The sequence below is a fragment of the Panthera leo genome, chromosome C1, assembly GCF_018350215.1.
Source record: "Panthera leo isolate Ple1 chromosome C1, P.leo_Ple1_pat1.1, whole genome shotgun sequence".
NCBI classification, from domain to species: Eukaryota; Metazoa; Chordata; class Mammalia; order Carnivora; family Felidae; genus Panthera; species Panthera leo.
Genome location: NC_056686.1, coordinates 138,486,939 through 138,511,940, shown reverse-complemented (window position 1 = coordinate 138,511,940; position 25,002 = coordinate 138,486,939). Strand labels below are relative to the sequence as shown.

General features: G+C 36.8%; 1 protein-coding gene and 1 long non-coding RNA gene across 3 annotated transcripts in view; one reads left to right on the top strand and one right to left on the bottom strand.

Moving 5' to 3' along the window:
• The window catches only part of MBD5 (methyl-CpG binding domain protein 5), a 159,776-nt gene that overhangs the window by 13,021 nt on the left and 121,753 nt on the right, over positions 1-25,002 (bottom strand). For both annotated transcript variants that reach the window (XM_042948725.1, XM_042948726.1), the window contains 3 exons: positions 17,443-18,468; positions 15,599-15,810; positions 10,541-11,749 (listed from right to left, as the gene is read on the bottom strand). In XM_042948725.1, the coding sequence (XP_042804659.1) occupies positions 10,541-11,749; positions 15,599-15,810; positions 17,443-18,468 (2,447 nt within the window). The remainder of the gene's footprint in view (positions 1-10,540; positions 11,750-15,598; positions 15,811-17,442; positions 18,469-25,002) is intronic.
• On the top strand, positions 17,724-24,109 carry LOC122226104. The gene is made up of 5 exons (XR_006205472.1): positions 17,724-17,811; positions 18,421-18,546; positions 20,342-20,378; positions 21,084-21,249; positions 23,842-24,109. It is a non-coding gene; the product is annotated as an uncharacterized LOC122226104 (long non-coding RNA).

Sequence of the window (25,002 nt, the reverse complement as noted above, 5' to 3'; positions counted from 1 at the left end):
ATTTAAATAATCTTCAATTCACAAAATCATATAAATCAGAGATGGTTTGCTTCCCCTACTGCCTGATACCCAGCTACTGCAAATCTGTACTCCAGGAGAAGGGGGACAGAAGCGGTGGTGAGTGAAGGGGGGCGGCCCAGCTACTGCAAATCTGTTATTCCAGCAGAAGGGGAACAAGAGCCATGGGGGCGGCCTTTGGAGCTGGCAGACGGAAGTTTGAATCTGACCTCCTCGGTTTCTAGCGTGAATAAAACACTCAAATGTTCTGAGCTCAGTTTCCTCCTGTTTAAAATGAGGACAACGATACCTACCTTCCTGCTACTATGGCTGTGATGATTAAAATGCAGCAAGTAATGTTGAACACAGCCAAGCACAGAGCAGCTATTATTACTTAGGACATGTTGGGTTCTGCAGAGGCCACAATTTGAGTGGGAGGTGGGCCACCTTAGTCCTTACTGCTGTGGGAAAAGGTGTGGCTACACCTTGTGGGCGTGTCCTCTCCCTTCTTGCTTCATCCCTGTCAGCCTGTGTGAAGCTTGCTACTTCTTCACAGTGCAGCCACCAATGGTGGCTGGGGTGTTGGTGGGGGTGGGGAGGTGCAGGCTTTGCCATTTGCCCCCAGTAATCTCTGTCACAGTTCTTGAAGCCACCCCCCACCAAGAAAAAGTTACTAAATAAGAAAACTTGTATGTAACTTGTGAATAAAAAGACCTTTAGAAAAACATTGTTATTTTTTGTCAATCTTAAAAAAAAAAACCAACTTAAGTAAAAACAGTGTTGCTTGCTGTGTAAACACAGCTTCAAGGCAAGTCTTCTCAGCCATCTCTTAGCCCCACCGCCCCTATGCTACTTTTATATAAAAATTCAAGAAGTTGTCAAAACGCCTCATGGGTAAGACAATAAATACTAAGAAGCAAGGAAATTATTATTAACTTTTCTCTTGAAATCTTCCTGAGTCATGAATACCATTATTAAGTAATTTTTCTTTGACCCCTTCAAATTGAGCACACAGTAATGGGTAACAAAGGGTTTCCTCTCTAAAGTTTGAAAACAGGCATTTCTAACTATTCAGTGAGGAAAACATATAACGAAGACACTTTCCTCTTCACAATTTTGTATTTTGTCCTAAAGGATGCAAATACACACAACTTCATGGGGGACACCCAATCTCTTGGATGCTAGAAAAGGAGACAATTTTGTTCTAACAGCACTTCACAGGAGCCATGAAGGAAAGTGTCTTGTTGAAATAAAAAAGGAAAGGAAAGGAAAGGAAAGGAAAGGAAAGGAAAGGAAAGGAAAGGAAAGGAAAGGAAAGGAAAGGAAAGGAAAGGAAAGGAAAGGAAAGGGGCCTGGATACATTTTCACATTTCATGTTAGAAAAGAGGTTTCATTTTGTATTTACTCACATGAAGAGCATAGGAAAGATATTTCACACATTAATTTATGTAATCTATAGCTAATTCCACAGATATTTAAATAACCTCCTTTGGTAGTAGGAAGGAAGCTCTCTTGTAACATAAACTCGTATTAGACACAAGTCGGTGTAGTGAAAGATCTCAGAAGGGAATGATGCAAAGCAACAGAAAGTGGATTCACAGTGAAATAAAGCAAGACACCAACATGAAGACCTACCCCCTTGGTCTTAGTTCCTCAAAGTTAAGTTAAAACTATTTTTTAAACCTCAGTTTTTATTTTTAGTTAAATAAAGAATAAGGGGTAATAAAAACATTTCTTGTGTGTTTATTACAGGAAAGGTACTGTTCTATCATTTAATATGGTAATACTGCAAACTAGTATTATTTTTGTTGTTTTACACATGGGACTCAGTGAATTTAAGTAGCATAGCCAGCATTGAAACTCAGATATGACTCCAAAGAACTCAACCTCTCTCCACCATACCAACTCCAATATACATTGAAGTATACAGTCATTTAAACACCCACTCCCCCACCACAGATATACCAAAAAAAATAGATCAAATTAATTTAAATCAATTACATTTTTACAAAAATTTAGATAACACATGCCTAAATTTATCTTTTAAAATTTTTTATGCTTGGATAATTTTCTGGTAATTTTGCTGAACTAATACTCTTCTGTGATTTTTTTCCCCCATTTAAATTGCTTGTAAGGCTGTAAGGTACTCCATAATGAACTATATTATTTATAAAGGATTCAATGACCTTGACACAGAAAGCAATGATGGTGCTTTCCAAAACTAAATATAAATAAGATACACATCACTGTTTATTTCTGATTTGACAAGATCATACATATCTAGAGGTAAATGTTTAGTTTATTTTGTTTCAGAATTTTAGTACTCTACTGGATTGTGAAATATATGAGGAGCGTACATTGTTTGTAGGGAATTATTCATACACTTATGCAATATTCAAGAAACTGTTTAAAGATACCGCTGTCCCCTAAGATGGTATCGGAGAACAAAATAAATTCAATTTCTAGTCAAATCGAAATCATATTTAATGATTTAATGAATACTCCCTCATAAATTACTTAGCTAACTTGTAAATGAGGAAAATACTGAGAAATCAAATACATAAATGCAACATTAAAAAGGAAAAACACACAAATATTTTTGTAAAACTTACACTGAAGGAGCCAGTAATTCAAGACACTTAATACTTTGATCTGTAATTATAACCTTATGTTCCTGTATAGTCATAAGTCAGAAGTTCCATAAATTATTTAATTCTTATCTTGGTGAGAAATCAAGGGAGGACTTTATAATGTATCTTTCCTCATAATCTGCCCCATATTCTTACTCAAATAAGGATGATGTGAATAGTAATGACCAACATTGAATAACTCTCTTCACAGATGTCAGTTGAGACTTAGAAAAAATTACCAGATTTTATATGTATTTATAGTTCACATATTACCTCATGTATAAATATATTTTTTGACTCCTAAAATCCTCCTTTCACTCATTCATATTCTTTAGACATCACAATTCTTCAACACAAATAGTTCTATAGCCTGTTTGTTCAGTATGGTTGGAAATATACCCAGAAACATACCCATATACTCTTATAGGGAGGAAGTTTCAGACTTTTCTGAACAAATCTGAATCTCAGTTGCTGTTTTTGTTCATGAGGCACACATTAAAATTTGGTAATTTAATTAAGTTTGATTTGGGGTCAACATGGTAGCATGTAGTGTATCATAGAGGTAACTTAAATCTACAACAGAGGGAGACACAAACCTTTAAGGGAGCCAAACTGACCCTCTGAAAGTGAGGTGGGGTATATGTTAGAACCTGGATCAAAGATCTTAGATCACTTTTTTTTTTTTTTACGTTTATTCATTTTTGAAAGACAGAGAGCATGAATGGGGGAGGAGCAGAGAGAGAGGGAGACAGAGAATCTAAAGCAGGCAGCACAGAGCCCAACGTGGGGCTCAAACTCACAAACTATGAGATTATAACCTGAGCTGAAGTCGGACGCTTAAACAACTGAGCCACCCAGGAGCCCCTTAGATCACTTTTGAATAGAGCCAGTTAGGTGGACACAATGTCAAAATTTCCTGCAAGCTTGAAACCTGGTAATGGGATTGCATTTCTTGGTGATTTACTTGGCTCCTACTTAGTGCTGAGGCAAAGTTGTTCCACAAAGGTCAAAGGACAGAGTACAAGCCACAATCCAGATTTCCTAAGACAGACAGGACAGCTGAACTCAAACCCGCTCTTCATTCCTTACATCTCCATCCAAGTTTTACAATGTCCTCAGCTCCTGTTATTGGGGAATGGTACTGTGCACAGAGTACCAAGCTTAGTTTAGGAGACCAGACAGGGTGCCTGGCTTAACTGCTTGTCATGTGTGTTCTTAGGAACGCCACTTTGCTGAGTGTCAGCTCCCTGGCCTGTAAAATGGGGATGGTTGTGCATCTTTATGGGTCATTGAGAGAATCCAAAAAGATAATGAAGACAACGGTGCTTTAAAAACACCAAAGTGTCACTGGTGTCACGTGAAACAGGACCAACCTTTAAACACTTTTAGTAGTTATATATTCATATGTTTATATTAGAAAAATACAAAGAACATTATACCTGTGATTTCACACATATTATATCTTAGACTAAGACTGAAGGAGTTATTTAAAAAGTGGCTTGAATGGTGCCTAGTTCATAATAGGAGTCCAAAAAGCATTTGTTGAATAAATAAATAAAGGAGTAAGTGAATTTGAATAAAGTTTCTAGCTAAGTGGTCATACAGGTAGCATGCAACTTTGGCTGAAGCCTGGGAAATACAGCTCTGAAGCAACAAGCAAATATGAGGCATTTATCAGGTTCATTATTGTCAAACATTTATTAAACAGTAAATATTAAAAAATATCTTCAACCTGAAAAAGTCCTGCTAACCTAAGGGCGATATTTCAGTATTTTTTTTTTAAAGAATGGGAAATAATGATAAAGAAATATTTTGGAGTAAAGAGTTGACTCACCTGTGACAGAAGGATGAATCTAATTTTCCATCAATCGTACTCGTGGAAAAATCCCTAAAGCGAATCCCATTGTTCTTCCAAATGAACTAACCAAATACACATGAACAATTTTTGCCAGTAGCATTATCTGAGGTTGTGTGTGTGTGTGTGTGTGTGTGTGCGTGCGTGTGTGTGTGCATGTGTGTTTCCTTTCTTCTTCACTTTGGAAGCAGTGTTTTTAAGTAGTGGAAAAGTATACTACAGGACTAGAATAAATCTATTCTAAATGTACAACAAATTTCACGTTGATCTGCCACACATAAATGGAATTAAATGGTTTGCGTAAGCTCATATTTCTAAAGCAGGACTGTTTAAAAGTTCACATCACAGAAACACGCATTGGCCTCAGACTAACTCTATGAACACTGTCCTGACAAGCTCGAGGACACTGTGTGGGTCTCAGCTATCTGCAAATGGAACTAGGCCTCCTTTCCCTCTTTAACCTTGTTTAGGGAAAAAAGGCTACAAAATTCCACAATTCACTTCAGTGATGTTTACAGTCTCACCCGGGCTTTTACTTTGCTTAGTCTTTTTGCTAATATTCACATTTTTGGTCTTCTCTATTTGTTCATTTTTATTATCCTCCAAATTTTGACCAGACACTGACTTTGTTAGCCTGGATTTTATCTTGCACAGAACTTTCCCAAAACTATTTTCCTCCCTTTTCAAGGAGATTCTGTTGCTACAGAGTGTTGATGGTCTTGCCACCCCACCAGCCACAACGCAGCCCAAATACTGTGGTTGGTGACTGGGTGCAGAGACAAGGACTCATTTCCAACTGTAGTTAAGAAAATATATAAGGCAAAGTTAATACACAAAGAACACTTTTGACGAGAATAATAGTACTAAAGAATACAAATAGCTAATTCTGATCATCAAGCACAGGAAGCTGGTTCTTCAAAGTAAAATGTTTAAACATCGCAAGAAAACTCAAACTTAAGCTATACATTCCCAAAATGCGACGGTAAGCTGTCTTTATGTTTCACACTGTCAAAATATGTGTGTGTGTGTATGTGTGTGTGTGTGTGTGTGTGAGAGAGAGAGAGAGAGATAGCCACCTGACATACAGAAAGTGTATTTCCTCAAATAAGTTTAGTTATGAGTTTTAATAATAAATGATGAGTTTTGTGTCATTTGAATGACTATTCAGAGAATTATTTTTATCTCTACCTGCCAAATATAATCATGTGAAAAAAGGCAAAGTGTAATTCTAAAGACAGAACCCTGCCCACTGCTATTAAAAACATGCCTTTATTTGGTCATGTAGTGTGGCACTGAAATGTAGAACTTTTCTGGGTAATCAGGAGGTGTCTCTACCTGTCCACCAACAACCAATGTTCCATTGAAAAGAAACATTATGGTGCCAATCTAGAAATAAATCCTATCCTAAATTTGGCTCAAGGCAGACTACACATTGAATGTAAGAGCAATGACATGAAGACCAACGGGAAATGTTCAAGAAGAGTAAAATTTATGTACTAAAAAAGGAATTTTATTATTTGATTATTACTTTGACAGACAATACTTGTAGGCTAGTTAATGTAAGATCAGAGATGGCAGATGACAATTTCAAAATATAGTTTAGAAAACAGGAGCACTTTTCCCATTTTTAAATAATGACTGAAACAAGTATATAAAGACACCCATTTCCCCCACCCCCGTTTCATAGACTCAAAATGCCTGTACATCATGGTGGAGGTGGAGAGGTGTAATGCCAGCCGAAGCCACTTCCCTTTCCAAGAATTCCCTAATACTGTGCCAAGACCTGGCAGTGCGCCTCTCCGGCTATGATGATGTACTGGAGCCCAGCACTGAGGGCTTATTCTTGGCCACTGAACCTTAAACTGTAAAGGATTTATGGTTCAGAGAGAAACTTGCATCATTTATTTAGAAAAAGTATAAATATCTTTCAGGCCATACTTCATTACAAACTGGTAACTGAAGGAAAGAATGTAGCAGAGGGTAAGGAGATGAATGCTACTTTCTGAGTGGTGTAATACCAGGCACAGGATATTCTCCAGTGTTGTCACATAGCGTCAGTATTGGGGCAGTATTCTGCAGGGGCGATTCGGTCCAACTTTCCATGGACTGTTAAAAATCTCTACTAATTAAAATTGTATATGTGGGGGTGGGGTAGGAAGGTAAAGGAAGAAAGTCTGAGTTGGTAGTTTTTAGCAACACTGTTGGGAGGGACTTTCAAGCTTTAAAATGCTTCCAAGTAGAACTCATGCTTGAAATGAACAGCTAATAACAACTTGTAATCCGATACGCCAATTTGTATGCGATGTGCTGAACTTGATTAACAAATGGTTATAAACTATTTCATCCATTAAACATATATATTATAATCCTCTCACCCTCAACCTGGTTAGTAAATCTTTTATTCATGGATAATGCATAGGTAAACAATAACTAAAGTCAAATTACCACAATTCCACGGTGGTGAAATCCAAATTAATAAGGTTGTTTAACATGAAACAACAACAACAACAAAACAAAAACAAAAATAAAAAAAACACAAACAAAGAGATGAAAAAAAAATGGGCAAGGGGGCTAATTTTTACTGAGCCTCATTTGAGTGTTGGATAATCTACTTATGGTATCTCATTTAATTCTTAAGACATTAGTTTGAGTAGGAACTGATATTCCCACTTGGGGGGTGAGGAGATTGCAGCTTGGGTGATTAATACAGCTACCCAGCATCATTTAGGAAACTGACGACCCTGGGATTAAGCTCATGTGAGAATGCCCAAAGCCTATACCTCTTTCTGCCACACTCTGCTTTCTCTCTAGTTCTCTGTAGACTATGTTTATAGAGTACTTGATGTTTTGAAATAAAACCTCTTAGGAAGCAATCTCAAAAACTGCTGAACAGTTCTAATGCATTATTAGTAATTGTTACATTTAATATCCCACCAAAGATTAAAAATGCCTTTCTAAGACCATAAACTGACCAGGTAGGTCGTTTACTATGACAGTTGGCTAAGGTATCAACTTAAGGACAACATGGACATCTCAGCCCTAGGCAGACATCAGTGCTCCAGTCACAGCATTGATCTGTTGGTCCAGAGAGGACCCACACAACCTGAAAACAAGATTGGTGCCCAGCTTAATTAATTACCATAATTTTTTTTTTTCTTTTTACTTTGCTTGCTTCTGAAAAGAATTTGAAGTGGTTTGCTGAGAACAAAGACTGCAATAGAAAATAAATGATAGGTTTGTGGGATGTGGGGGTGGGGAGAGATAAGATAATAAATCTATTCTAACACTTGAGTTAACATACACTTTATCTGGAGGGATCTGACAGAATCTTGGATTAATTTACTTTGGTGGACATGGAAATAGTATGAAAAACTGAGGAGCTAAGAAGGTTTAAAATGATAACGTGTAAGAAAATTGGTTACCTAACCTTTTCTTCTGAGATACTACAAAGATAAACACTAGGGGATGTGGTCCTAACATTCCACATTAGCAAGGTGGAATCAATTAGATTTTCCTATAATAAACAAATTGTTTATGGAGTCAGTCTCTATCTTTCTCTCTTGACTTTATTAAAATGTCAGCCTTTGCTACAGTATATAGAAGGAAACCTAATGCATTGCTTATCTTTTTAAAAGCAGAAATCTGATTATTAATGTACAAGACTTTATTTGTCCAGCATTGCTGAGGACTAAGGGGTTCTATGTAAATAAAATTTACATCATGACTGGTTTGTTCACCGGACTAAGAGTACACATTTTAAAAATGTTTTACTGGAAATCTTTTCAAATAGAATCATGCTTTGTCTTACACAGATATTGAACATAGTTTAATTTTTTCTTGATAAACCAGAATCATCAAGACATCAAGGAAAGGCCATTTGGCTTGAAGTCAGACAGACTTGTGTTTGAAATTTCGCCTTTCCTGGTCTTATACATTGAGAACATTGGCTTTCGGGGGCATCATTAAATAAGCTATGAGGAAGCCCTTCCTTTGTTTTGTGAACTATAGAAGAAAAAACAGTGTTTGTGAAACAGCACTTTGTTTTGTTTTTTTTTAATGTGCAAAAGTGAGGTAGGTCCTGAAAAGACCAGAGATTTTTAAAAATGTTATGTGCCCTAGAGCTTCTAAGGCTGTTATACCTTACTTTTTAATGATAGATAAATATTTCATGTGTTATCATTAATATTTTATTATATGTTTTCAATTTTGCACCTCTAAATATATGCTTTACATTATTTTTTGTGAATCACTAAAAATATTTTTAGCGTATCATGATATCAAGCTTTTCATACTAAGGTTGTCAGAATGCCAGCTTACAATGTCAGGCAGTGGGGAAGGACATTTGAATTGACAGAAATGTTATGCTCCCTGTTAGCAATTCATCTATTGCCTATAATAAGGAAGAAGAATCTGGATATTTTAAACACTTACAATAAACATAGTGAGTGAAAACCAGGTGCTTATTCAAATGCAGCAAAATAAATGTTTCTTGGACTCTTAGATAATGATTTTTTAAAAAGTGTATCTCCCCAAACATTAGTGAGCAACTCAGTCCCAGGAGTTTGCAAACACACACTAACCAGAAGATTAGGACCATTGTTTAATGTGAAATGTGTTAAAAGTACATGCCTTTATTCTCCTGAGGACATGAAGAGATATTTAGACAAGGCATTTAGGACAGGAAGAATGTTTCCAGGAAAGGGAGGCCATAATCTTTTTTTTAGCTAAGCTTTTTGTAAAATGGCACCTAAAAAGACGTGGTTTCATTGCACAGAGATTGTAAAACAGTTCAGCGTCTACATTTTAAATTTGTAGCAGTCCATTTATATTATAAAAGCCCAGTTTTGCTGTTTCTAATTACTTTTTGAATAAACTGTCAAAAATATTTAGGTTTATCAACCTAAAGAATGTTTTGTCTGGTCTCAGAGAGATTAGAGAATAAAATGTTTTGTGAACAAGAGTATGGAATTCATTTTCTTATCAAACGTAGAAACATTATGCCCAGAGCATATCCTGACAAGTATATATTAGGCATTATAAGCAACGGGTTTAAGGACCTCCTGGTCATTTGGAGAAAGACAATCTTTTTATTGTGCTGGCAAAAATGTTTTTGGTTTCCTGCCATTAAACCTAAGTGCCAGTGGAAGTTTGAGCAGAGTTGAAAATAGCTTTATATAATATACTGTTTAAGAGAATAATATATATTTGTAAGAGTAATTTTTATTTCCTAAGGAGATGAAAAATTACGTTTCTTCATTACATGTGGGGAATGTGCATAATTATCTCCTCCTGGTCAGATATAAATTTTTCTATCTGCTTTGAACATTCTGCATATTTCTTGCCTCGTGAGCCAATTCTACCATTGTGAGAGGGGGTAAAACCCAGAAGACCCCTACTAATTTCTTCTAAATTGAATGGTAGTTTCATGGAGAAGTTTTCATTTAATTTATATGATCAGATTGTGTTAAGTAGAACCAGACTGTGGGGTTAAACATTTCCATATGTTATAAAGGCCCAGAACTTTTCCTGAAAGGAGACACCATTCTGAACACAGACGTTACCTGTGGCTTCCAGAAATGGCTGCAATTGCACCCTGGTTTGGCCCTCTCCTCAGCAGTCTGTGTCACATGTGAGCACATGGAGGAGACGCTGTCCCCTGGCACTTCCTGTTGCCCTACCTCTGCCACACCCGTGGACTCCAAAGGTCACCAGATTTTTTTCCCAGTCATTGCTACTTGCCTTCATCCTCTGGGTATGGAATGAAGAGTTAGATAAATGCAGGGAAGGAAGGCAGAATTAACAAAACTCTGGAAATCTGGTTTCTAGGTTACAGGCCCTTGTGGAATCTACGAATGCTTCACAACTCACCCCTTGATAGGACATTTTGGTGACTATAACCATCCCCTCTTCATTTTATTCTCCAGAAGTTTGTGAGACCTCAATGAGTCATGAAGAATCCTAATTTCAAATCCAAAGAATCCAAAGTGATGATAACATAAAATAACAATTGACATCTGAGCAAAGGTTAGTATTTGACAATGGATAAAGATTGGTATACCTTCCCTTCCTCGGGGCTTTGTTGACATGAATTGTGAACGTCGTCTTCTCTTACTAATTTTCCAGGCCAAGAAGTGAGTCCTTTGATTTGGCCCCAGACCAAGTCGCCAACATTGAACGTCCTTGGCCTATAATGTATCAACTCATTTGAAGAAGGGGAATCTGGATTCCTTAGGTCATCTTCACTACTAATGCTCTTAGCGTCTGAAGGGCTAGGCACACACCCATTAATGCTTTTGGCATTAAAGTCTCCATTGTAATGGATGTAGTCTTTGACTAGAGAATTTTCCAAACTATTTGAGGAGCTTGGAGATTGCTCCTCTAGGACTAGGTCTTGCCTTGTGGTGCCCAGCAGCTCTCCAAAGCCCCGACTCTGTCGAGGTCTGTTCCCATTAATGTGTGCACATCTTTCCACAGTGTTCTCTAGTCTCTCCTTAAAACTCATCATAGTTCTTTTGTAGTTATTATACCTGAAATTTTCCTCCAGAATTTTATCCCCTTGACAGTTTCTTGGTGGTAACAGTACCGGGTGCTGTTCCCCAGGCAGAAATGGCAGTGTGGAGACATTGTTGGACCTTTCGTGACAAGGACTACTGTGGACATGGCCTGGATGATCTAAGAATTCCTCACACTTCCACCTGTTTCGCTCTCCTCCAGGGCTTTGCTCCCCATCCCACTGTTTTTTGGATGTGTGGCAACTTGCTGACTTGAAATATTCAAACCCATCTCCTTCATTTGAGTTCTTCCCATGGTCCAGATTCCTGGGCAGCCGAGCCCCTCTTGCATTCCTCAGCCTACCATCATGATCGACACTGCCCATGTTTCGTCCATGAATGACTGCACTGACAGCACTGGGGAGACTTAATGGGTCACCAATCGAGGCAGTGAAGGCACTCATGGCACTCAGAGCTGGAATGGGGCTGATCTGAGTTGTACTGTTGACTGCAGTGGTGATGACAGCCTGCACTCCTTTGCTGGCTGCATCAACCACTGCTTTGTAAATGGCATCCACAGAAGCATCGCCTGGGCCGCCCACGATGAGGCCGTCCTTCACCTGCTGACCAAGAGATGAGTCAATCCTTGGCTGCAACTCACAAGATGGATCTTGGAAAGGTGGAAGTGGGGTGTTTGGATTCTCAGGAAGAGCTGTGAGCCCCGGCTGAGTGCTTATTCTTTTGTTTAGGAGAGCTGCATCTTCCTGCATTCTCACCTTGAAGAAACAGACAGGAAGCAATGAGAGAGAGAAAAGTCTTTAAAGACCTCAAAGAGAAAGACCGTATTTTTAAGATTTGCCAAAATGCAAACAAACATAACAAGGAAAGAAATATAAAGGAAGAGCAAGGCTCAAACATGAAATAAAAAGTCACTCTGTTTACAAAAGCTTGTGTCCTGATCATATTTGGGTCCCGTTTCTTTGGTTGAAATCATTTCACAGATTTTTTTTTTTAGAAGAAATCATCATTACCAAACATTCTTTAGCAAAGTTACAGGTGAGGTGGTTGGACACAAACTGTTTTCAGGTGATGACTCCACCTATTTACCTGTCATTACAGGTTTTGCAACTTGGAATTCAAAGAGAGAAACAAGTCCATCACCAGCACTGCTCGAATTACAAAGGGAACCAAATTTTGAAAAGGATTTCTCACTCACTTATATTTCTACTGAAATACAACAAAGCTCCCTCCCTCTCTCTCTGTCTCTGTCTCTCTCTCTACATATATATACACATATATATGTATATATATACATATATATATGTATATATATACATATATATATATGTATATATATACATATATATACACATATATATGTATATATATACATATATATATGTGTATATATATACATATATATATCATACTCTTTTCATAACAACAAAATGTTTCTGATATGACACTATTTTTGAAGGTTTCAGATAGAACAGTGACACCTATTCTTCAATCTTACCTGGCTACCGGCTGGGGGACACCTCTCTGCTGTCAACAGTGTCAATGTCTCTCTATAGATGTGACTGTTAATTGGGAAGAAATGAAGGGAGGGAATGCCCACTAGGTAAGAATATGCATGTTCAGGACAGGAAGGATGATGCAGTTTGAAAAAGTCCCCAAGGTTATTCTAATTTCACCAACCCCACTTAAGAATTGCTGCTTCAGACCCTTGACACATCAATTTTTCCCCTCAATGATCTCTCCCTTCTTGTCTTCACATCCTTTTCCATTAACCAGAACCTGGGATCCATCAGCTTATCAACCACTCTCTTGTTATTCTTCCCCTGTCTACACCTACCAGATAAAATCTCAATCTGGGATCATTTTCACTGCCTGCTTATCTGTATCCACAGTGAGGTTGCTGAGTATCTGTCTAGGAATTCAGGGCGTTCAACTGCAGCTAGGGGTTTATTGTTCTCATCAATCCAGTGACCCTCTAGTTAGGTACCATTCTCCTTCACAGCCATTCAAATCTTCATCCACTTCTTGAAGCTGGCTGCTTACCATCTCTAGCACTATTCTTAGCTGATAGCCTTACTTAACAGAGAAAATGGAGTTCATAAGGTTAAGAATTCTCATAGTTCTTATATTCTGCTACTCTCTGCCCCCTGGCAGGACACACTTCTCTGCAACTATCTATGCCCCCAATCCTACCCTGCTTCCCAGCGTAAGGGAGCCCTCTTCTGCTCTCTGAAGGTAAATCCTTCATTTATGCTCTGGATCCCAAGGCACTCCTCAGGGATCTTACCTCATCTGTTATCCCTTGTCTTCCTTATGTTCAATCTTTTCTACTTTTCATTTTTATTTTTCTTTTTCCTTTAGCATACAACCATGTGCATAGCTTCCATATTCTAAAAGTTTGCATTCAACCTACGTCTGTTTCTCTTATGTTCTTCCTAGTCACGTTTTTGAAAGAGTAATCCATACTCTTTCATCCTAACCTTTTCATCCCTCCACCCACTGCAATCTGTCTTGTGCTCCCATCACCCCACCAAAACTGAATTCCACCATCACTGGTGATGTCCTAAATCTAGTGGATTCTCTTCAGGCTTTATCTGCTTGTTTCAGATTCTCAGTGACATGGCTGAGCACTTTCTCTTCCCTTCTAAATTTATTTTATTCCACAAGATGTACATGAACATTTTCTCATTGTCAAAATAGACAAAATTTTCTTTATCACTACTCCCCACCCAAATCTGACTTTCCCATCCCACTCTGATCCCATTTCCTTTCTCAGAAGTAATCAGTGCTGGAGAGCATCCTTGCAGATACTTATTTTTAATACATTAAGGTGTTTAGGTGTATAGCTGATTTTCTTTCTTTCCTTCCTTCTTTCACATAAATGGTTTTGTACTTTAGTATTGTTCTATAATACTACAGTATTGAAGTCTTGCAATCTTGTGGATCTTTTCAAATCAGTTATATAAATCTACCTAAGCCTTTTAAAGTACTAGAAAGATGGATATACCATAATATATTTAATTATTTCCCTACTGATAGACACTTAAGTGGCTTCTAATTTTTGCCACCACAAATCACATTGTAATGAACATTCTGGCATGTGCCCTTTTGTTCACATTTGAAGATTTCTCTAAAATAGATACAAAGAAGTTGAACTTCTGGGTCATAGGGTATGTATATTTATTTTTTACATTATTTTTGAAAAATGCTTATTTTTGAGACAGAGAGACCATGCACGGGCGCGGGGGTGGGAGTGGGAGAGAGAAAGAGGGAGACAGAGGATCTGAAGTGGGCTCCGTGCTGATAGCAGGGAGCTCAATGCAGGACTCACACTCACAAACCACAAGATCATGACCTGAGCCAAAGTTGAACGCTTAACTGACTGAACCACCCGGGCATCCCAAGGATATGGGATGGTAACCACCCAGGCATATCCAAGGATAGGTATATTTAAAAACCTGATAGGGGCACCTGGGTAGCTCAGTTGGTTAACTGACTGACTCTTGGTTTCAGCTCAGGTCATGATCTCACGGTTTGTGGGTTCAAGCCCCAGGTTGGGCTCTGTGCTGACAGCACTGAGCCTCCTTGGTTGGGATTCTCTCTCCCTTTCTCTCTGCCCTTCCCCTGTTGGCTCTCTCTCAAAATAAATAAAAGAAACTTAAAACAAAAACCCTGATAAACTGTCAAGTTACCTGGATTTGTATCAGCATACAATCTGTATCAGCATACAATCAGACCAACAATATCTCTAAAAGTCAGCAAGGAACATCAATCAATCTGATTGACACATGAGTGTTGTAATTTGTATAACTCTGATTACTCTTTTCATATGTTCATTAATAATTTATTTTTCATTTTCTGTTCATATCTATTGCTCATTTTTCTATTATCTATTTCTATTTCTATTATCAATTATCTTTTTTCTTCCTGATTCGTAGGAGCTCTTTTTGTGTAATGAATGTGGATTACTTGCCATTATTATGCAAGTATTTTCTGCCAGGTGCCACTTGTCTTTAACTTTGTTTAAAATGCCCTTGATCATATGGAGATTTTAAAGTTTTATGTATTCAACCTTATTACTTCTTTTCTTTTTGACCTCCTGATTTTGTAACTTACTGAAAGAAACTTCTCTGCCTCAAGATTATTTTAAAAAAATCTGTATTTTCTTTTTATATTTATTAAGTGTCATTCTTACCATCTAGATCCTTAATCTATCAGAAATGTATTCAGCTTGTAAAGGTAAAGGAAGGCTATGTGGCTGAAGCCAGGGAGAGTGGTGAGGGCAGGACTGGAGAGTCAGGCCAAGTTGGCATGTTAAAGATGTAGATTTCAGTCAGGAGAGCAGTGGAAACCACCAAAGGGTTTAAGAGGATCATATGATCAGTTTTTACTGTCCACTCCAAAAGGACCACTGAGAGGCCTCAGTCAAAATAAAATAACCTTCACACAAAAGACTGGAATGTTTAACAATAGTCATTCTTGGGAAATAATAGTAAGTGGATGTGAGAGGGCACATGACCTCCTTTTTCTGTCTCTTCCCCCCAGTTAAGTATTTTAACAGACCTAGACATTGTTTACTATTTGAATAACCCAGGGAAGGAGAGTACCTGAAAGTTCTGAAACAGACAAGCCATAGGGTTACTGTTAGCCGGGCAAGGAATTGTGGGCTGTCCTTGAAATGCTTGCAGGTTCTGGTACCCCTGGAGAAGTTGCTGCTGCGGCTGCTGATTTGGAGGAAACATCTGATTGTTGTTTAACAGCGACTGCAGATGAGTCAGTTGATGGTTATTCAATGTATTGTTTATTGAGGACATGTCACCTATAGTTTGAAAAACATAAAATGTAAGTCAGTGTGACTCTTCAGAGATCCTATGCCTATCTATGCACCTGAGGATTCCTGAAACAAAAACTGAAAACTGCACTTGGCATGGTCATTCTTTTCTCTTTTTCTCATCAATGTCTTACTAAGTGGTAAACAGAGAGTATTATTATTATTAATTTTATCTTTCGTAATTAGTTTTTTTACTTTATGTCCTGGAGACACTACTTAGTTTTTGCTCTATCCATTAGCCAATCATTATAGATTGAGCTTCAGTGTTATAAACTCCTTGATATTATTTTTGTTAGAGCACCTAAAACTAAAGGTGGAAATTAATCGTAAAATGTTTTAGTAATCATAAGTATCTGAGCAAATTATTAAAATGAGTGGATCTGATCAGGCCTTGTTAACAAAATTTAGTTCTCATGCCACAGTCATCAATAAATACCACCAAATAAAATCAGATTTGGCCAAGGAATATGTATATTGTTTTTAAGTAAAAGGTTGGTCACCTAAAATTAAAACTGTAAAGAAAGCTAATAATACAAAAGAATTCATTGCCATAATCATTAAAAACGAATATTATTAAATCAGATGGGATTAGTCAACAACTAAGTTCATATTCATAATTCAAAATTAACTTGTTTTAAAATTACATTGAAATTATCTTGAAGACAATGCCATTGAAATTGTCTTGTAACTTGAAATATGTAAACCTGTGATGTATTTTAGGTTATTTAAATATTGATTTTGACACCAAATAGAACGAATAAACTATAGCAACTATTAAACTATAAAATTAGTAAACTATATTCTAAAGGTGTCCATAAAATCTGGAAACATTATTATTAATTTTTAGGTACTGCAGATGCCCTTTTGACAGTGTTATGTGTATGTGCCTCTTTCCAGACTTTCTGGATAGATCTCTGCACTTAATATTACAGCTATCTGCATCAGTCAGTTGGATATACTTGCATTATTTTCTAACTTTTTTGCGATAGAATAATATACGTGAAGAATTTTGTTTTTAAGCCACAAAGTTCTAAGGAATTATACTGGCTGAGGAAATCTAACAGCAGCTATTGAGACTGTCTGTTTCCTTGAACTTGAGCAAAATTTATCTTTGGATGTTTTTATGCCTTGTTTCTTATTTTGCTGGATAAGCATTTACTTTTGTTTATGTAGGGGTCACCTGGAAGAAACACTTCCTCAAACAGTTTCCATCCACAGTGCAGCCGCTCATACTAACCCTGTGATGCCACACCAACTAAAATTCAAATAAGAGTTATTTTTATGATGGGCCTGTGCTTTATTGTTTGGAAAATAAGACTCTACTTGGCTTAAGAGAATGATAGGTAGGTTAAGTTTAAGTGGCATCAGAATTAGAAGATCAGAGAAAGCAGATTAAAATGTTATTCAGTACTGCTAGAATAGGGGAAGAGGAAAAAGTCATTTTCATGTTTGTATAACTATGGGTGTGTGTGGGTGTTATTATATTTAGTTCCTTAAGCAAGCTGTGACATAACAAAAACATTTTTAAAAATAGTGTGACAAAATGGAGTTTTTAAAAAGGAGAAAATAGAATTAGAAAAACGTTTCTTTTGTAAAAATTTGTGAAAAAATTTAACTTACCAAGCAGACCTGTCCCCAGTAGAGGGTTAAGTAGCTGTGGCACCACAGAGTTACTGTTGAGTTTAGCTGGACCAGGTGTATTCCCAGCATTATTAGATATATTCAGCAATGTTTCTGCCATTGACACCACTGCTGTCCCACCAAGTGTTGAGACAGTCAGTGCTGCCACTGCTGATGATGTAGTGGTTGTGGTAGTGGTTGCCTGGGAGGAAGTTGCTATGGAAACCTCTGGATGATTAGCGGTGTTGGCCGATGCTGAGTTCAGGACACCTCCCAACAGCTGGGGATTCAAGGCCATTAATCCTGAGGCCCCAGTGACAGCTGGGAGGAACAGGGGGTTAAAAGTAGTGTCACTGCCTGCAAAGCTCGGTAAAGGGTTCCCCAGGGGGCTGGTTAAAAGGGTCTCAGCTCGGCTGTTCTCTGACTGATTGCTTGGCAAATGGTCTGGTGGGGCTGTCATCTGTGTTAATGAGGGTAAAGGGGTATTTTGCTGTTGCAAAAGATCTGAGATGGTCAGATTGAAAGATGGCAGGGGAAGCATGGCAGCTGCTTGGGCTTGGTTCTGAAGCAGGGCTGCTAAGAGCTGAAAGTGAACAGGCTGCAATACCTGCCCATCCATGTCACCGGAGAGAAAAGCTAAAGCAGCGTTTACATTCGGGTTGAGAAAACCTAAAGGGTGGAGGTTGATCTCAGACTTGCCTTCTCCTGCTGAAGGCTGGAGGATATTTAATAGATTCTGGTTTAGGAGATGCTGTTGATTCACTGGCAAAGAGATAGGTAGAGAACTGAGGAGGCTGGGGTTCAAGGGGTGTGGAAGATGGTTGTTTGAAGTGCTGTTGGATGGAAAATGAAGTGCGTGCTCTTGGCCAACATAAGGAAAATCACTCCCAATAGGCAGCTGACTCTGCAGTGGGTTTCCAGCTGCGGTGGTAACTATGACGCCGTCTTGAAGAACAGATGTTGTCTTTGTGATGGCAGGGTGGCTGGTGCCAGCTATGGCTATGGAGGATGATGGTCCTGAACCGCCTAAAATGAAGAAGAAGAAGAAAAAACACTTATTAATTATGGACGTTAAAGAAGACAACCCCATAAAAATACATTAAGGTATATTTCAATTAATTTGTTACACACCACCTTTGGGAATTTAGATCAGATTAATTGTAATCAGAGATGATTTGGCACTGTTTAATAACACTTAAATTTAACTCTATACTTCCTCATCTACTTTGAAAATAGGTATATTGAAGAAGTTTAGAAATATTAAAAAATATTAAGAAATAGCTAACTATTCTGTCAAATAGCTTGCTTTTCACAAAGTGGACAAGGTGATGAAGATAGGGCAATCTGTGCTGTAGCTGGTAGAAAAAGGTAACAAGGCTTTATTTTTCAAAATATATTTTCATTTAAGAAAATGTTTTTGGTCTTTATTTATAACACTACCTTCCTTTTAGTGAAAAAAAAAAACCCCTAGAATATACATGAGAGTATAAAACAAAATAAAAAATACCTATGGAGATAACTATTAATATTTTAATGTGTAGTTCTGCAGGCTTTTCCCACCTGTATGTATATACATATGCAGACATATATACACATATTACATATTTTAACAAAAATAGAATCATGCTGTTTTGTAACCTTTTTCTTTTATCGATAGGTTTTGACTATCTTTCCATGTTAAGTCGTGTTAACTTTAGAGCCATTTTACTACTATCATGTATGAATATACCAAAATTTAATCAATCTACAGTCATGGATATCTGATTGTTTACAATCTTTTACTGTTGTAAGCAACACTATGGTAAACATTCTTATTAACTCATCTTTGCCAATATGCTCAGTTATTTTCTAAGGATAAATTCTTAAAAGTGGAATTCCAGGGACAAAAGGGTTTACATATTTTTAAAGCTTTGAGTACATATTGTCACACTGCCCTACAGTGAAGTTGATCAATGCACATTCAAGTTACATTTTCATAAACAGGGTATGGCAGTGTTCATTTCTCACCAACACTATGTTTTATCATTTAATTTTTTTTTGTCACTGATAGCATAAAGATACTCTGTACTTAGGATTCCTTAAATCAGACCAAATGCCATCACCCAAATAGCATTCTTAATCTTGAAAGTCTTACGCTTCAGACGAAAATTCAAGGAACTTAATATTTAAAAATATAAAGTTTCAGTTGCTTATTATAATCGTTTTGGTTGTTCTCAATCCAAGCTGCACAATAGAATTACCTGGAGAACTTCAAACAAACAAATAAACAAAAACAATGCCTGGGCCTTATCCCAGGCTAGTTGAAATCTCGTCTCTTAGGGTACAGCTTGAGCAGTAGTATCCTTTGAAATCACCCCTGGTGATCCAGATGCACAAGAGATGGGGTGAGAATCACATTCTGTTGAAAAGGAACCTACAATCATTGTTTTCATAAAAGGTCTTTCCCTAAAGAGAAGCATTATGTAATATATGCATTCATCAACTATTGTTACAGGCTTATGTAACATGTATATGATATAATGAACAACACTAGTGCTACTGAAAATCTAAAATAATCCAAACACTTTACTGTTGTGCTATGCCATCAAAAACTTTATATTTGACCATGTTACCATTGAGACCTTGTATAAATACATATACGCAGAAATGTTTCCATAGTTGTAATAGTACTACAAATTTTATATGCTTCTTGTTTTCTTCTAATGGAATAACACAAGAATTTTTCCTTTTTGGTATATGGACGTTTGCATGAATATTTTTAACCTTGTAGTCTATGGATTGTTCATATTTGTTGACCTATTGTGATAAAGTTTGGTATTTATACTTTTATCATCGTATATAACACAGGGATGAACATCTTCCTGCATATGATACTTTGCTACCTTTGAATTTTCCTTAGGAAAAACTGGCATGATTGTTGTGAGAATCAAAAACAGGTCAGTGACAGGCTTGTAATGTCTAAAAGTCTACACAAATAAACGGAGTTATCATTGTCAGCATTATTATTTACATTAGTAGCTGCGGTTAGTAGTGGTGATGTAGTAATAGTAGTAAGTATAAATCAGTATATCCAACACACCTTATAGAATATCTCTATATTGCATGACTTTGCAATTTTTCCCAGCTGTCATGTCTGTCTTTTTTTTAAGTTTTCAGTGTTTCATTTAAAGAATTAGATTTATAAAAAATCTGTTTAAAAATATATAAATATTTATAAACCTTTATCACAAGACAATGACTATGTGCACAATGAGTAGAGTAAGAACATATCAAATGCTGAAGGAGGCATATGGTATACAATCCTTTAAATGTTAATTCAGCTTTGTAACAAAACAGTCAACACCTTAAGCATTTCATTGCTTCGTAAAGCTTCCTATTTCTGTAAGTGGCAAAAAATGTGCTTTATTTGCATTTTGAAACCATCTTTTTAAACAAGCCAATAACAACTCTTATTTACTGGTAATTGCTATCTGTGGCCATTTTTTCCCGTCTGCTAACCAATAATGACATATTTAAATGTACAGATCACTGTTCTTTTAACCACAACCAGAGCACATTTTCAAAATACTCTAGCAAGGCATTATAGATGTAGGGTTTCCTTAGAGTTTACCATTATTAATATTTTTGTCTTGTTTTTTAAGAGAGAAACATCTACATTTAGGAGCCATTTGGGGACATTATTCTAAAAGTTCTTCATATAAGTATTCTTGAGGAATGACAATAAAGAAAGTATGGTTGCTCTTGAGGAATGACAATAAAGAAAATATTACAAACAAGAAGGTTGTGGACATCCCAAGCTTCTTAAGGGTAATATGTGGATCAAGCCCTATTTTTTATTTTCTCTAACTTTCAACAATGAGCAGGAAGGCTCTGTTAAATAAAAGGATAGAAATGGTGATATAAAACAACCACAAAAACAGCTCCCTGCCCTTTCCTGCAGGAACTCATTGTATAGGAAAAGTGATAAACACACAAATCTCCCTGTCTTTCTTTTTCCTCTTTCGATACACATTTATTGGGAGCTTATATGAATCAGAAATGTTAAAGCTCTGTTCACAGAGCTAGTGTAACTATAATGCAATATGCTAAGAGATTTGACGGATATACAACAAAGGGACAATTGGAAAACTACAGGTGTGAGGGTAAACTAAGCAATGGTAACATTTGATCTGGGATTTGAAACTGGAAAAGGAGATACAAACAAGGTCATTAGAAAAAAAGAGAAGGCGATAATGAAGTGCATGGAGGATAATAAAGTACTTGGAGGTACATATCCTGAAAACAAAGAAACTGACCAAAAATATTGTATGCTGCTTTTCCACACACACCTCCCCTCCCACCATGGTTAAACCTATTGCCTTAGACAAGCAGCACAGAAATTTGAAATTATCTTTCTAAACCATTAAAGGCAAGGATCACTTCTTATTTCTGAGACCTAACATGGTCTCTAACACACGGTTGACATTCCAAAAATGTTGGTTCAATGAATCTATTAAGAACATAAAACCGGCATTCAACGTCTAGAAATCAGAGCTTTTGATGCTGTGTGTGTGGCATGTGTGTATGGGAAGTAAGGGAGAGGATACCATCCATTTGTGGATAAAGTAAAAACTGATTTCAGTATTGGTCCAGAGCCAGGAGGTCAGGGACAGGAAAGGAGATGGTTGGAAGGTGACAAGTTACTTTAGACTCTCACGTGGTCCAGGGAGTTAAAATCACCTTACAGAGGAAGAGGCACATTCCAAAGTATTCTGAGTTAGTTCTTAAAGTCACTCAGAAATGCTTGGGGTCATCCAAAGAAGACCCTGAATTTTTATATCTGGAGTGAAACTGGAGATTGCTTATTTCTGAGCTGCTTAATCTGCTTAATAGGCACTCTCTGGCAAACCTACTTCACAGTTCTGCATAAAAACCATATGGTCTCTGGAAGCACATGGAAAAAAAATGTTTTCTTAAAGATGAATTTTTTTTTTTCCCAGCCAAGATGTTTTGTACTTAAACTAATGAAAGGGACAGTTACTAAGTTCTTTTAAAAAGCAAACTATTCACTAAACAATAAACAGTTAAATAGCCAAATGGCATCTGGAGCCTGGAACAAGTTAGTAAGTTGGAGAAGTCCTTTAACTGAAAAAAAAAGATTATTTCACACCAGCCAGCAGCACCATGAACTGGCACAAATTCTTTTTCTCATTGTCTCTGTTGCTTTTAATGAAGTAGGAGATGAGACTGAAAAGTCACCCAAATAAACTTTCCTGGAGTGAGGTCACGTGCCTAGACACCCAATCAGAGATTGAGATAAACTGGGACAATCAGGAATTGACACTGTTAACCTTCCCAGTGGGGTAGATTTCCAGATGTAAACAGTACTCTTTGCATACACATATGATTTATGACGTGTGTGAGTGTATGTATATGTGTGTGTACACACAGAAGTAGCACCAGTAAAATTTTTAAAGGTTTTTAAAGGATATTTTCCTATTATTACTAGTTTCATTCTTGAGATGTTTTTTCTGCTTCATTTAAATTTTTTTTTTTTGCTTTTTAGAACAAAGGTAATATCTACCGCTTTAGATTTATTTCTCTTGTCACCAATATTCTTTAAGGAAAGTCATTGTTTACATTATGCTAAACTCTTCTATGGTCGGCTCTTAAGTATTAATATTATTGTACATGTCTTTGTATACACACAAGAGATGGCATAAAACTTATACCAAATGGACCAATAAAGGGCTTTTAAAATGTCATTATACCCATTTGATCTATATCCCCAATTTTGAATAAACACTACTTTATGCTAGAAAATTTTTTCAAAGTTAATATGCCCAAATACTGATTTTTATCTATAAAAATTTAAGAGCCTAAGAGATGATTCATATAAAAGATATGCCTTCACCATTTGACCTTTATAATTTGCTTTGGCAAGTGTACTTTAAATGCAAACAAGGTCAATGGTAATCCTTAATAAAAATGAATGCTTGTAGAAACAAGAGGAAACATCATGCCCTAGTGAGTCTAATAAAATATAATTCACTTTTCAATCCTATGGAAATAGTAAAATTTTTTCCTCTATACTTAAAGGATTAATTTAAAAAATAAATAGAAAGATAACTTGTATGAAAAGTCTAGATCTTCCAACAAGACATTATTTTCCCAAGCCTTAGTAATTGCATTGTATATGTATTTATAAAAATATATCAATTTCTATCTTTGTGCTTTGGATCCTGATGTAAATTCCTAGCATTCTTTTAGCAGAAGTAGGCAGGAAGACCTAGGGACTGGTGGCTATTTGCTCTGTAAAAGGAAGGGAGGGAGGGGGACCCCAAACCAAAGCATTTAGAGAAGAATTGGGGGTAAGGGATCAATGGGAGAGTCTAATGAAATGCTCTCCGTCCTTAACAGGGCCAACCTGGTGGGGAGGAAGAAAAGAAGTGGAAGGGATGCTTGAATACTAGAATATGAAGTTTGAGTCATGACTGTATCAAGATCAGTCTTGTGGTGGTAATGGTGTCAGGCAAAAAAAAAAAAAAAGTGAATTTGTGTGTGTGTGTGTGTGTGTGTGTGTGTGTTACTGATCATTTGTTTCCTTAACACAGAATTACTCTTAAACTGTTGGAGTAAATGCAAAAATGCTTGAGATGTTTCAAGTAACAAAGTTTTGGTTTATTTTTAGAAATGCTTTTTATCACATGATAAAAATTTTTATTGTAAGGAAACCAATTTTGAGAAAAGAGGTTAAATCCCTTGCTTGGTGGGATTTCTGCTCTCTGAATATGAGTGTAGAGTAACACTTAAAATGTTTCAATATTCCATTCAGAAGTTTTATCTCCTTATTTTGTTTAATGAGCAGAGTAAACTGAGTTTCTAAGTTATAAATACAGTTAACTTTGTGTCCTTCCATTGTATACTACTTTATCTGCAGTGCTAAAACAGTGCTTAGCACATACTAGGTGCTCAATAAATATTTGTTGAGTTAATTACCTCATGAATATTCTAAGACAGTTTAGACCTATTTGGGGCTGCAAAACCAACTTAGTGTGCCCCAACCAGTATATTTTGATAAATGAAATAGAAAAACAAAAGAATACATTGTATATCTAGGGCACTATTTTGTGCAAACTGTTTCTGCTAATTTATATATATGAGTGCTAGGTCATGTTAGTAGGTGATAAAATCATTTCAGTGGGCCATGACTGTCTTAGAGAAAAAAAAAAAGAAAGAAATAGAATAAGACAGGATAAGATAGCATGGGATCAAAAAGATCAGAGTGCATCACATATAATTGTTTTATTTTTGGAAACTTTTGTTATAAATTAAAAACATATATCTAGTGGATTATAATGCAAGTTAATTTCTTACTGTAGGAAGGAAGAAGTACCAAAAGGCTGAAAACATTGCTTTGGAGTCAGGCCTCTGAGTTGCTCAACTTTGTGGGGAGTGGTTTGTGGAGCTGTGCTCCAGGAAGCATGTTTGTCAGAAGAGGTGTCCCTGTGGAGTTGTAGAGCACAGGAGCTCTGCCCTAGGTTATCTATGATAAATACTCTCCCTTGTACCTGTACCCAT